At 38.9% G+C, this 14,350-nt stretch overlaps 1 protein-coding gene across 2 annotated transcripts in view; it reads right to left on the reverse strand.

The window, feature by feature from the left end:
* Positions 1-14,350, reverse strand: part of STPG2 (sperm tail PG-rich repeat containing 2) — a 410,524-nt gene that overhangs the window by 132,109 nt on the left and 264,065 nt on the right. For both annotated transcript variants that reach the window (XM_084625502.1, XM_084625501.1), the window contains one exon: positions 11,207-11,322. In XM_084625502.1, the coding sequence (XP_084481628.1) occupies positions 11,207-11,322 (116 nt within the window). The remainder of the gene's footprint in view (positions 1-11,206; positions 11,323-14,350) is intronic.

The following is a 14,350-nucleotide window of genomic DNA, read 5'->3' on the forward strand; positions in this document are numbered from 1 at the left end:
GTGATGAAAGTTTCTATATAGACAAGAAGCCGCAATTCCTGCCCTGAGATCATAATCTAAGTAAAGACAGACAAATAGAGGTGTGGAGAAAGAGGAACGAAATAAACAATTTTTTGTAAGTACATATATCAACTAGATCCACTGGCGGCCGAGGTGGGGAAAAGGGAGAGAGAGAGACTGGTGACAAACTATGTACTCACATATATGCACAGCCAATAATGAGTAGGTCTATTCGCCGTATATACTCTCATTTTACTTGAGTGGGAAAGACTACTCATAGCAAACAACTTATCTGTTGAACATATCCCTCTTCTCTTCTGTAGTAGAGTCTCCTGCTGTAGCCTCTGGACAGCCAGCTCTTCAGCACCCATAGTAGTATTTATGTTGCATTTGGGTTATTTCACAAGTATTTACAAAGAATCAGGATGTAGCAGCAGTTGGAAATTGTACATGTAAATTGCTTTGGATTTACAGTATCAGCTTCCAAAATGAAACAACTGGAATGCAGTAAACTTGTATATTATTTTTCAGCTCTTGCCTAATTTTTTCTCCCTTTCCAAAATTTCCTGTTGTGGCCACTGACTAAGGAAATTTTAGGCCCAAAGAAGCTTTTAGAGAAAGTAGGCTACCAAAATAGAGCTTAGAGTGGAAAGCCTCTTGCACCTTTAACAATAGAGTTGTGACTGGCAACTCTGTAATAAGGATATAAAGAGCTTAAAACTGATTTTACACTCTGGGGATATTTTAATCAATAGTGCAATTACTGCAGCAATAGTATCTAAACCAGAGTTTACTATCTGGAGCAAATGACAAGCACAGAATCCAAATTTACTACTTTTGCTTTACAGAGTGCATACCATCACCTTTCCTCCAAGTGAATGGCCCTAATTGATTACTATATTTTACTGACATGAGTCAATCAGAAGGGCTTTCTGAACCAAAAATCTTGATAATTAAGATTAATATATCAATGTCAATTATCAGGTAATGTTGGTCCTGATGTGGGAGACAAGCTAAATTATTAAACAGTTATGAACAGTCATATAAAATTATTTTTAAAAATGAAATGAAAAACTATGCATACATCAGAATTAATATATTATTTTTATCAAAGAAGGTGTTTGTAATAGGTCTCATTTTTATTAACAATTTTCCTGGTATGGCAAAAGGGAGGATCATTCAGATAAAGAGACAAATGTCAAATGAATGGCTAGTTATGCCTTGGAAGGAGGTATTAGATAATAAGGTTTAAAATAGAAATACAAGGTCATATTTTCAGCTAGTGTAAATCTATATTGATTTCATTGGAGCTACACCAGTTTACACCAGCTGAGAAACTGTCCAACAAACTGTATTTCTGTTTCCAGTATTCATTGCCAAAGGGAAAGCAAAGAGTTGTATTTTCTAAAACTATTTTTCCTATTAGCAAAAGATACAGGAGTACCCAAAAAGACAACCTTTTTTGGTTTTGAGTCATAAAAGCCTCAAAACATGTAAAAATTAGTTCTAGCAGGAATCTAGCATAGTCAGAACTATTTGAATGGGTCATCCACTTCCTTAATAAAAGAACAGTCATTCAATCAGTAATTTATCCCTTCAACGTTCATTACTGCATAGGTGACAGCAATGAAGAAATAGTTTTACACAACAAGAAAAAAATCTAAACCAGTAACAACTACCCCGAAACCTGGGTACGATGCACTCTTTTGAAAGGCCTCCTCCCTAGTGAGATCTTATACTGCTTATTGAGTTCCCCAGCCCTTCTTCATTCATTGGCCCAAGCCACTTATAGAATCATAGAAATGTAAGACTGGAAGGGACCTTGATAGGTCATCTAGTCCAGTCCCCTGCACTGAGGCAGATGAAGTATTATCTAGACCGTCCCTGACAGATGTTTGTCTAACCTATTCTTAAAACCCTCCAGTGACAGAGATTCCATAACCTCCTTAGATAATGTGTTCCCTGCTTAACTACCCTTACAGCGAGGAAGTTTTTTATAATATCTAAGCAAAGTCTTCCTTTCTGGAATTTAAGCCCATTACTTCTTGTCCTGTCCTCAGTGGATATGAAGAACAATTCATCACCCACCTCTTTATAACCACCTTTTACGTACTTGAAGACTATATCACATCTTCCTTCATTCTCCAGACTAAACAAACCCATTTTTTCCAATCTTTCCTTCTAAGTCATGTTTTATTTTTATCGTTCTCCTCTGGACTTTCCCGAAGTGTGGAACCCAGAACAGGACACAGTACTCCACCTGAAGCCTTATCAGTGCTGAGTAGAAATCTTGCTTGCACAATTCTTGCTAATAAATCCTAGAATGATGTTCACTTTTTTTGCAATGATATTAAATTGTTGACTCATATTTAGTTTGTGATCCATTATAACCCCCCAGTCCTTTTTTGCAGTACTTCTTCCTAAGCAGTCATTTCCCATTTTGTATTTGTGCAATTGATTATTCCTTCCTAAATGAAGTACTTTGCATTTGTCCCTATTGATTTTCATCCTATTTATTTCAGACCATTTCTCCAGTTTGTCAAGATCATTTTGAATTTTAATTCTGTGCTCCAAAGCACTTGCAATCCCTCTCAGCTTGTCTGAGGCTTGAGCAAAGAACTAAGCCCCCGATCCATAAAGGTTATTGCACTCATCTGGGATGTGGGAGACCCACAATCAATTCCCCTGTTGTCTCACAAGAAGGGATTTGCAAAGAGGTTTCTACCCTCCTTCCCCCATCCCCTAAGGCTTGGACTATAGAGCCATTCTGTCTCTCTCTTTGGCCCAATTAATATTTAATACAAAGTGGAACAGCTTCAACAAGGAGAGACCCACACCATAATATTCCATAGTCCAATGGCACTTACCTGAGAAGTGAGGAACAAATCCCTTCTCTTCATCAGGCAGCGGTGGGAATTGAATGGGGCATTCTCATGTCCAATTGAGCACCCTAACTACTGGGCTAAACCATTCCTCCCCACCATCAGCCATTTTGTAGTAAGTTAGGCATGTTCAGAGCATTCTAGATAGGGCCTTTCAGGTGACAGAAGTGTTTGAGTCAGGGGTTTGTGGATTAGTAGCAACTACATCAGGGGTTTAGGTGAGTATGTCCTTTTATGGATCTGGGACTAACTTTTTGGTTTCTGGGAATCAGTTATTACAGAACTTTCCACTGTTGCCAGCTCTTACAATTTAATCATGACTCTCACATTATTTGGGGGTTTTCTTAAGGCCACCTGCCTCTAGAGTCATGTGATCACATGAGAGTCTTACCAAAGTTTCAACAGCTATCATTTTTAAGCCTGAATTATTGTTTTTGAAACAGGAGGTTGGCAGTACTGCTTCTGTATCCTGTTACACAATTTTTCTGTAATGGATTGTTAAAATGGTTTGGTCCTCTTTACACTAGAGAATAAACAGTTTTAAATCCTGGCCTCAAGTGGAGGGCACTTAGGGCAATCTGTGGTTGACATATGTTAGGGGTTTTCTACACAGGGAAATAGCCTGGAATAACTTCTGCAATAGCTCCACTCTTATTCCACACTGAGTGCCTTTGGGGAGTTTAATACACTTTCTAAGTGGATTAAGTTAAACTAAAGTGCAAAAAGGCATCCTTACTGCAAAATAAGTGTCTCCATACAGGAGCTACTGCAGAATAGCTATTGCACTTTAATTTCACACCCTAGCTGATTTCACAGCAGCTTCCACATGTTGACAAGCCTTATTATTGCAGGTCATGTTCCCAGTGCAGCAAAGGCTCAAGAGTTTGAATGTAAAAATTATTTTATTTACAAGCATGAGAGACAAGTATTACATCCATATCCAAGAAGAATCTGAAATTTCCTTATCAAGTTAGGGGCAACCCATATTATGTTGTCCTTATTATGGTGCAATTGTTATAAAACTCTTGAAATCAGAGGGACTAATGGAAAAGGCTTAATATGGAGTGGATATTCTATCAATTGCCCCTTTCTTCCCTACTGCAAGAGAGATCCTTTTTGTTTAACTATGGAAGATAACGGGCATTTTTATTATCTAATAATGCTGAGTAAACACAGTTTATCCATTGTCTGCGCAGAACATTTGGGATTAACTAAATTTACATGGCAGATTTAATTTTCACTGGAAATATTTGGGTTACAGAAACATCAAATTAATCTCTCCCATGCTGAAGATAAATCAAGGTATTTCAAAGAGTAGCCTTGCTCCTTATTGCTCTCTGGCTGTTGAGGTTTGAGACTGCAATCACCGTGTCTGACCTGACAGCTGCATTGTCTGTACCCTGCTCTTGTATGTCAGTGAGGCTTCTCAACTCTTGCAAATTGATCTAAATCTTGTACTCTGTTCAGAAATTTTTCCCTAAAGCAATCTGGTCTTTCAACAAGGCACCAAAACCAAATATAGTAGCATCTGTAGTTAGAATAACCAGCAGTGAACATTCATGCAAAGAAGATAAATCGCCATCTGGCTGAGACCAAGCAGCGAAAGTGTCAGACCCAAAAGTGAATTTTTTCAGAGAAGCAAGTGAAAACAGAGAATTGTACTGAACTCCATACATAATCTTACCTACAAACATTACTCAACATATGGTCTATGCAAAACAAAACAACCTTTTATTTGTTTTACTCAGACAATTAAAGGAGAACACCATTCCTTAATGAGGAAAGGAGATGCAGGTATATGAAGTGGCAGGTCATCATGTTGGGGGACTTAATACTACACAAATAATAAATTGTACAATTATGGCCCTGAGTTTCATGCAGCTTGCTGCTTTCCATGGCAACAGAGAATAACTAATTAGTTCAGTTAGCTGCAAGCATATCTAGTGGACCTGAGAAATAGATAACTATCTTGTTTGAGACTTTGGGGTATAATTTCAGCACTTTATATGCAAAAGTAAGGCTTTATCCTCAAAAGTGCCATTTATATTACAAAGCTAAAGAGTTCCATCATCCCAACATTCACCTTCTTAAAATTATAAACTTGTTTCAAATTATGACTTATTTTTAACATGTTAACAATAATCAACAAGATCCGCAGCTAGTGTAAATTGGAGTAACTAATTTAAAGTCAATGGAGCTACTCTCATGTGCACTAGCAGAAAATTTTCCCCAAGATTTCTTGGCACTTTTGATATCTTAATAAAAATTGTAAAATTTAGAAGCATCTTTAAAATTTGATAAGCATGAAGTACATAACTTCAAAATAAAAATAAAAATTAAAAGGATAAGAAATAAATTAAGCTATTTTAAAAGTACACATTAGGCACAGGTAGCGCCCAACATTTTAGGTCCTTTGTGGACAGGAGATGAAGTATATTGTGTGAGGCTTTTTATAAATTACTTTGAAAAAACTGTTGCATGCGTGTACATAAACCAGAAGATTAGGGAGAATGAGTGGGAAGCGTTGTTAGAATCCAGAGTTAAAACTAATTGAAATGAACTAATAGCTCTGCACCAGAATACCCCATGAGAAAAGGATAAAGTTCTCGACTAGCAAAAGGTCGAGTCAGTTCTTATCTTTTAGTAATTTGATTTATCCATCCTTTGTTAAAACCCACACTGGAAGAAATAGGCAGCCTCCAGCACAAATAGTACTGACTATATAAATAATTCTTACTCAGCCTGAATAGGTGCCTAATTGAAGGGTCACTCTGGTGTTTAATAGTGTCAAATGCTGTATTATTGTGCTCATATTGGTCTGCTACTATTATAACTAGGGCCTCACTAAATTCACGGTTTATTTTAGTCAATTTTACGGTCATAGGATTTTAAAAATAGTAATTTTCATTATTTCAGCTATTTAAATCTGAAATTTCACAGTGTTATAGTTGTATGGATCCTGACCCAAAAAGGAGTTGTGGAGTGGTTGCAAGTGGTTATTGTGGGGGGGGGGGTAAGGGTTGTGGAACTACTATCCTTACTTCTGCGCTGCTGCGGACGGTGGTGCTGCCTTCAGAGCTGGGCAACTGGAGAGCAGCATCCGCTGGCCGGGATCCCAGCTCTGGAGGCAGAGCCGCCGCCAGCAGCAGCGCAGAAGGAAGGATGGCACGGGATGGTATTGCCACTCTTACTTCTGCGCTACTGCCTGCAGAGCTGGGCCCTCAGTCAGCAGCCGCCACTCTCTGGCCACCCTGCTCTGAAGGCAGCAGCGCAGACGTAAGGGTGGCATGGTATGGCACTGCCACGCTTACTTCTCTGCTGCTGCTGGCGGGGTGCTGCCTTCAGAGCTGGGCACCCGGCCAACAGCTGCCGCTCTCCAGCTGCCCAGCTCTGAAGGATGCGCCGAAGTAAGGGTCGCAATAACGCGACAACCGCCACCACCCCGCAACTCCCTTTTGGGTCAGGACCTTCAATTTGAGAAATGCTGTTCTCCCCCATGAAATCTGCATCGTATAGGGGAAAAGCACACAAAAGACCAGATTTCACGGTCCATGATGCATTTTTCATGGCCGTGAATTTGGTAGGGCCCTAATTATAACAATGTTGGAAAAATTATATTGTGAGATTCTTAGCCCAAGGACCAATGCCTTGATCAGATTTGTCCATAAGATGTCATGCTCATCTATAGTGTTGCATAAAATAAATAATAATATTATGCATATTAAATTCTATGTAGTGAAGCATCATTTTAGAGTAACAAAAATATTTCCATAAGTGCTTGTCCGACTCTTCAATTACATTTCACCAGTTTTTATAATTACACCATACATTAGGCCAAAGATCATATTAATATTACATCCACAGAAGGCTATAATGTGTTCCAAGTCTGGAAAATTGAACAAAATTGCCAATTACATCATAAAGGTGTCACACAGATAAGCTGGCATACCAAAAAGAACTGACATACTTGCTTTCACACTGTCAAGTAAAGGGGTGGTAAGTAATATGACAGAAACGTTTACACTCGTTGCTACATTTAACAGTGTTAAAAACAAGTAATTAATTTGCACACACTGTACAGCTTTTTGAGGGTTGTAACTTTTATTACAGTGTCTGCCAATTAAAAAAAAGACAAAACTAGAACTGTGGATTAGCACAATTTTTTAGAAGAAGCATTATCTTTTAATATACTGTATGGCACTGTCTGATTTTCTAAGAGGCTTCAATGGGACTTGCAGCTGCTTAGAACCTCTGAAAACCAGACAAGTCATTATATTTCTACAGGCCATATTGTGCCATCAGTTTTCAAGTAGAACACACCAGTGAAATCAGAAGGGAGTTCTGTTGAAAAAGCGATGTCATGATTATGGCGCTATGTCATTTATAGAAATTGTACAAAACATTCTGGGCGAGTTCCTCCCCCAATCTCTTGACACTTTAAGCTAGGTGAAAAGGATCGAGTGGCATAAGTTGTTCTAAAAGAGTAGCTAGGCAGGGCTGTGGCACTGGAGATTCTGGGCAGTGCTGGACCTATAGGGCCTAGGGTGCCATAACTGATGACACACATCCCAGGGCTATCTAAAAGATGGCGGATGTTGCAGAACTGCCCAGGATTCTGAGGGTGCAAAGGTGGTTTACCATCACTTTATTGCATGCCTGCCCTGAGCTCCAAGTTATGTGCTTCATCTAGACTTAGAGCCACAGCACAAAATCTCACCCTCCGAGTACAGTTTGAAATAAAACTATTTCAGTATGCAGAGAGAAAAAGTTTTGTATTCAAACTAAGAAGGACCTTCATTCCTGTTAACCTTTCTTGAAACAGTTTCCATATTCTAGAGCATAAGGGTCTGATTGTCACAGCTCATACTCACATGGGTACAGGCTTCAGAACTGGGCCCTAACAGTTCACCATCAAATATTAAGAAGGAAACAAATTAGAATTGTGTTATATATTATTTCTAACTCCCTGAAGGCTCATTTTAGTCTACTTCTGAGTAACAGGATCCCAGTGGCACAAAATAATTCTTTACTTATTCTGCTTCACAATTATGGCAGTGAAAATAAACAAACAAGACTCTATATTACTGGATCAATAGGGACTTATGATGCGTCATGCAATATAAGCATCATGATCATAGTTACTTGTGGATTTCAGTTTATATAAATATGCAAAAACTTTCTTGCAGTAAACAAAGCAATGTAACTTGAGAAGTTCAATGTATAATAAACTTGATAAACATTACTTCAAATATAAATAGAACTTCAGTAATATCTCTACGCTCATCATGATCACAGTATTGTAACAGTTTATAGTGTGATACCACAACCACAGAATTTACTGAAAAATTCATCCCTTGGAATTTTGCTCCAGGATCCCAGCTTACATTGAAAAAAGTATGTTTCTAGCCAGCATGGTTGTGAAAATAAACTTGCAACAGATAACAGAATGTAAATCAATGAGGTGTCACCTGATGGACTCTGCAGAGAGTCTGAGACCATAGATCTAAAAGGTTTGGATTGCCAGTTCACCCCAGTGGACTCTGCATTGCTGCAGCCATGAAATATAGCACTTTTAAAAGATGCCATTGAATTCAGTTTTTTGCTGAAGAATTTACCATTTTTCTGCAGCCAGGCATTAAACATTGCTTTTTTTGACCGCCTGCCCTGCCAGGACCTGACTGCAACCGCCTGTTGCTTTGCACCTCTCCACTACAAGGAGGTGTTAATTATAGCATATTTTCCATACACTGTTCCATGAAGCATGAGATCAAGGGAGCTGAGGAGCTGGAGCTCTTCCCTTCCCTGCAATATGGAGGAAGGAGATTCTGAGTCATGCCACTGGGAAAACATTGCAGGAACACAAGGGTGGGAGGCAGTGGGCTGCCTAAAGAGTACACTAAAAAAATCCATCCAGAAATAAATCACTATCAAAAATAATTGTTTATGAATTTTATTTTAAGGAATAGATTCAACTATGGGCCAGTTGTGTCAGTGGGAGAAGATGCGTATGTGAGTGAGATGGGAATGAAAGAGCAACAGAATACGTGTACATTGCTATGGAAATTTGTCCTATTTTGCCACAACATGGATAGAGCCCTAATCATGATATGTGCTTTTATAGCCACAAAATTCTGACTATTAAAATTGTCATCATCAAAATATTTACTGGATGTCTGACCAGCTGCACTATAAAAGCAATATGTTAATCAACAATACAACATTTATAGTTTTTATATAGTTGCAACTTACACAGGGGAGAACAGACATTAAAAAGGACACCACTGAGGCCTCTACTCTTAAAAACTGAAAAATTAAAGCTTACTAAAATTATGACTATAAAACTAAAGCACAGATCTCTATCATTATGCTTTTCCACTATGAATTAATTAACTTTAAATGATTTCTAATATACAGTCATATGCTATACCAGTTCTTGTCCATAACTAAACTCAGAGATTAAGACTAACCAAGGCCCAGTCGACTTCCCCAAAATGCTCCAATCCCTCTGCATCCTCAGACTATGTATGAGTAACGCATAAAATCAAGCAGAAGCGAAAATACACAACACATGCTCCTTTTTTCTATCAGATGCAGGCAAAAACATATGAACACAACCAAAAATACGACACTGGAAATACTGAATTGGAAATGACAAAATCATTCAAAAATATAGCTCCATCATTGCAGCAGCATGTATTTCAAAAAAACCCAACAAATTCCATTTCCCACTACTGAATCCAATTAGTCCCTCAGCTATGTTTAGAAGAATTGGACTCATGCTGACATCCAATTCACAGAGAGGTCTCCCAAACATTCCTTCTGATACAGAGACCCCATTGACTCCTGACTGATGCAATCACTGATAGAGTTACTGTATGAGTATTCTGTATCCCTAACCTTGTATTGTCCCCTTCGATGATTTTTCTTTCTTGTTGAGAAATTTGCTCAACTTTTCTTCTCTCTTCCCTTTGTCAACCCACTCCCTCTTCTATAAAGTCTCTCTTTTCTCTTGTTCTGCTTTCCACGTTCTTGCTCTCTTTCCAATCTTTCCATTTCTCATCCTTCCAATTACTTCATCCTCTGTCTCCCCTCAATTGCCATCTCACCACCTCTTCTCCTTTGTACTACCCCAATCTCTCTCTCCATTACCCCACTCCCGTCATTGTCAAAATGCCAGGTTCTCTAGTTATCTCAGAACATATATAGACACAATGCAGTATCTGAACACCACACCACCATAAGACATGAAAGTATTATTCTCATTTTACGGACAAGGATCTGAAGCAGAGAGAGATTTGCTGACTTGCCCAAAGATCACACACAAAATCTATAGCACAACCGGCAATTGAACTCAGAATTTCTAATTCGCAGTCCACGTCCTTGACTGCAAAACCATCTTTCCTTTCCCCCAATCATTACACTGCATTCCCTTCTCCCAAAAAGTTGTAAGAAAAGGATCAGGAAAGGTTTCTTTTGGCAGAGCCTATTCCCCCATAGGACAGAGGAACAATGATAAGCTAAATTGGATCTCTTCTTCCCCAGGGAGTAGAAAGCCAACAGGGTCCAAAGGTGGAGCAGAACTGGAGGGGGAAGGGAAGAGGCTTTCTACAGATACTGTTGCTCTTGCCTCCCATTTCATTGCCTGGGAAGACCAGCTAATGTGGCTGGGTCTCTTCAGACCTAATCCCAAGTAGCAGTACATTTGGCACATAATTGCTACCCAGAGGTGAGAGAGCTGTGTCAGGGAAATTGTAGCAATTAGTTAGATGGTGAAGGCTGCCCTTCCACTGCTCTTTCATCGAGTTTTCTGCTCCACAGAGCTAGGCCCCTTCCCTCAGTAGGCCGCCAGTCAAAGATGTTTAATTTGCTCATGGCTAAATCCACTTTGGAATACATAAGTATAGCACAAAGAGAAGATTCAGGCACTGAAAGTGTACTATATTTCATTACCCTGAGCAACAGAGGGAGCGAAGGCTAATCAAAGTAGCAATATTTATTTACTCCCATCTGACTCAGCAGTGAATAATAGGTCTGAGGTGAGCCTCTACTACAGCATCTGTTTAAAGCACATACAGTAGGTATGTTGACAAATTCTCACTTACTTTGCTTATTACTGGTCACATTTTTAAAACCTGGCCTCCATTCCTGTTCCCACAATTTGGGAATTGTCATTTAGATATCTAAATTTAGACTGTCCCTACAACTCATGTTAAATGCCTCAATACTGCCAGGAAGACTACAAGCACAACAAGAGCAATGTAGCTAAGGCCAGGATGGCAAATCAGCCCCAGTATGTGACTGAGAACACAGCCTTATCAACAAACCTCATAAGCTCCGGGGCCAGGAGTAATCTCTTTCACTTCCTTAAAACGCTCCACTCTGGAAACAAAGAGGGAAATAATGGAAGCTGACTTCACGACAGGATTGTACGTCCCAGGTCCTAAGGGAGGAAAAGGAATAATTCATTAAGTAAAGAATTCTTTTAAATGGCTGTTAATAATAGTCTTAGAATGTTGCTTGGACTAGTATATGGTTTATATATATCCTGCAACCTTACTGCCAGATGTCCTACAACATTTGTTTTTCCTTTTAAAATGTAATGTTCATGAAAGGCACCAGAAATAGCTTTGTGGACTGAAACATTCAGAATAATTCCGTCACAAAGAGTAGTAGTGTAAACTTAGCTACACCATTCTATCAACATGGCTGAACTCTATGTTTTGAGGGACTACCTTCAGTGGAAAAGCAGTACTCCAGACTCGACTACGATATAGTCCTTGGCTTCTCTGCTGAAATGTGAGCTGTTGTAGGAACTGTTGTACTTCTGAGAGTAGAATGTGATGATCACACAATATATGGAATCAGGTGACTTTGGACAGTATTGTTAGAAAAGAGAATCTAGTGGAATCCTGTTGGGAGCTGGTGATGGGGTTTTTGTTTGTTTGTTTTCCGGTTGTCTACACTACAAACATCCTTGCAAATATCTTTACATTTTTCATTGGTGCAGCTGCATCGCTAATAGCCGGGGGGGAAGATTTAGTATAGACTTGACTTAGACATTCTATCACCATGTGTCAAGGTTCCTTCCCCACTCTGAACTCTAGGGTACAGATGTGGGGACCTGCATGAAAAACCCCCTCAGCTTATTTTTACCAGCTTAGGTTAAAACTTCCCCAAGGTACAAACTATTTTACCTTTTGCCCCTGGACTTTATTGCTGCCACCACCAAGCGTCTAACACATATATAACAGGGAAAGAGCCCGCTTGGAAATGTCTTTCCCCCCAAAATCCTCCCAAACCCTACACCCCCTTTCCTGGGGAAGGCTTGATAAAAATCCTCACCAATTTGCAGAGGTGAACACAGACCCAAACCCTTGGATCTTAAGAACAAGGAAAAAGCAATCAGGTTCTTAAAAGAAGAATTTTAATTGAAGAAAAAGTAAAAGAATCACCTCTGTAAAATCAGGATGGTAAATACCTTACAGGGTAATCAGATTCAAAACATAGAGAATCCCTCTAGGCAAAACCTTAAGTTACAAAAAGCCACAAAAACAGGAATATACATTCCATTCAGCACAACTTATTTTATCAGCCATTTAAACAAAACAGAATCTAACGCATATCTAACTAGATTGCTTATTAACCCTTTACAGGAGTTCTGACCTGCATTCCTGCTCTGGCCCCGGCAAAAGACAACACGCAGACAGAGAGAACCCTTTGTTTTTCCCGCCCCCACTCCAGCTTTGAAAGTATCTTGTCTCCTCATTGGTCATTTTGGTCAGGTGCCAGCGAGGTTATCTTTAGCTTCTTAACCCTTTACAGGTGAAAGGGTTTTTTCCTCTGGCCAGGAGGGGTTTAAAGGTGGTTAGCCTTCCCTTTATACTTATGACACCATGTATCTAACCTTACCTTACTCAGAGCAACCCAGTAACAATGCCTGAGTCCTGTATTAGTACCACAGTAGAGGTACTCTGGCAGTGAATTACAGCTACAAAATTCACTAGTACCTGCAAGGTCTCAGTGAGCAAGTTGAAAAGAGCTCAAAGAATGTGTGAGGATGAGATCAAAGTTGCTGCCAGCATGAATCTTGTGTCAATTATCACCTTTTGTTGGCTGTGTGCATAAGATGTGTGGAGAAAAAATCACAGCTTCACTGAGTCAAAGAATTTATCTTTCATTTTCTTACTTTCTTCATATTCCTCTGCAGTCTTTGTATTGCCTCTATATTTAGCATAGGATAATTAGGATATGTTGCTAATTTAATACAATCTTTATATTTTTCAAATTATTAATGGGACAGATTCTATCTGTTAGATCAGTATAACTTCTGAATCACTGCACTGAACTCAGTGGAGTTACTCAGGCCATCAGTATAACAGAGAGCAGAATTTGGCCCTCCATTAAAAGTAAAATAAGGTGTTCATTTAATTCTTCTCTGAAATTTATGAAAACAATCGGTGTTCCGCTAGCCAAACTGACATATCTAACTCCTAACAAATTTGGCTCCTCAAAAAACTATGAAACTGTGTGCAAATGTGTGTGGCCACAGACTGTCTCTCCTAGCTGGCACACATTGATGAGAACAAAAAGCAGCAGGGTGTGCCCAGCAAGGGTGTCCATGATAGTGATTTAAATACTTTGATCTCTCTCTCTCTCTCTCTGAATACAGTCCGATGCATAATGAATGACTTTAAAATCAGTAACAAATATCTCCTTACAAGTGATGTAATACTAAGAATGTACAACTATCAGCTTTTTTTTTATTCTAATAACTGAATATCATATACCTGACCAGTAATCGAGGGCAGAGGGACTAGGTTGGTTTTGTTTTGTTTTTTTTATGTAAAATAAAGTTCTGCAAAAAAAATATTTCTTACTTAAATGCCAAAACTGGGGTTTTCAAAGGAGACTATTGGAGTTAGGCACTCAATTGCAGTTTTATGCACCTAACTCCCTTAGTCTCCTTTGAAAATCCCAGTCCTAGTGTATACTTAGGCTGAAATTATGTTCTCAGTTACACCAATGGAAAACCAGAGTAATTCTACTCACTTCACTGAGTTACTCTACATACATACTCAGATATTTAAAAGAAGAATTTTATCTTTATGCATTTTTAAACATCTGAAATAAGGGTACATAAAATAGTATGTGAACTTAAAAGCAAACAGTAAAAACGTATCACTTTGTGTGCCTTCAGAAAACCCACAGTCACAGGACTACCAAAAAGGAATCAATGACCAGAGAGAGAGAATGTTAAACTCGACTGTAAACCATTTTTGAAGAAAAAAGGTTATTGTCATGATTTATAGATGAGGCTGATAATACTTCCATCAGTGTCTAACAGCTAGAAACAGATTATTTGTTCATCCACATAATTTATAGCCAAATGGTTTAGCCTTGCTTGCATGAAACATTTCCCACCAAATTTATTTTAAAACTCTCTTCCCCTCCTGCCCCAGTTCTTTCTC

The sequence above is a fragment of the Lepidochelys olivacea genome (assembly GCF_965140295.1).
Source record: "Lepidochelys olivacea isolate rLepOli2 genome assembly, chromosome: 4".
NCBI lineage: Eukaryota > Metazoa > Chordata > Testudines > Cheloniidae > Lepidochelys > Lepidochelys olivacea.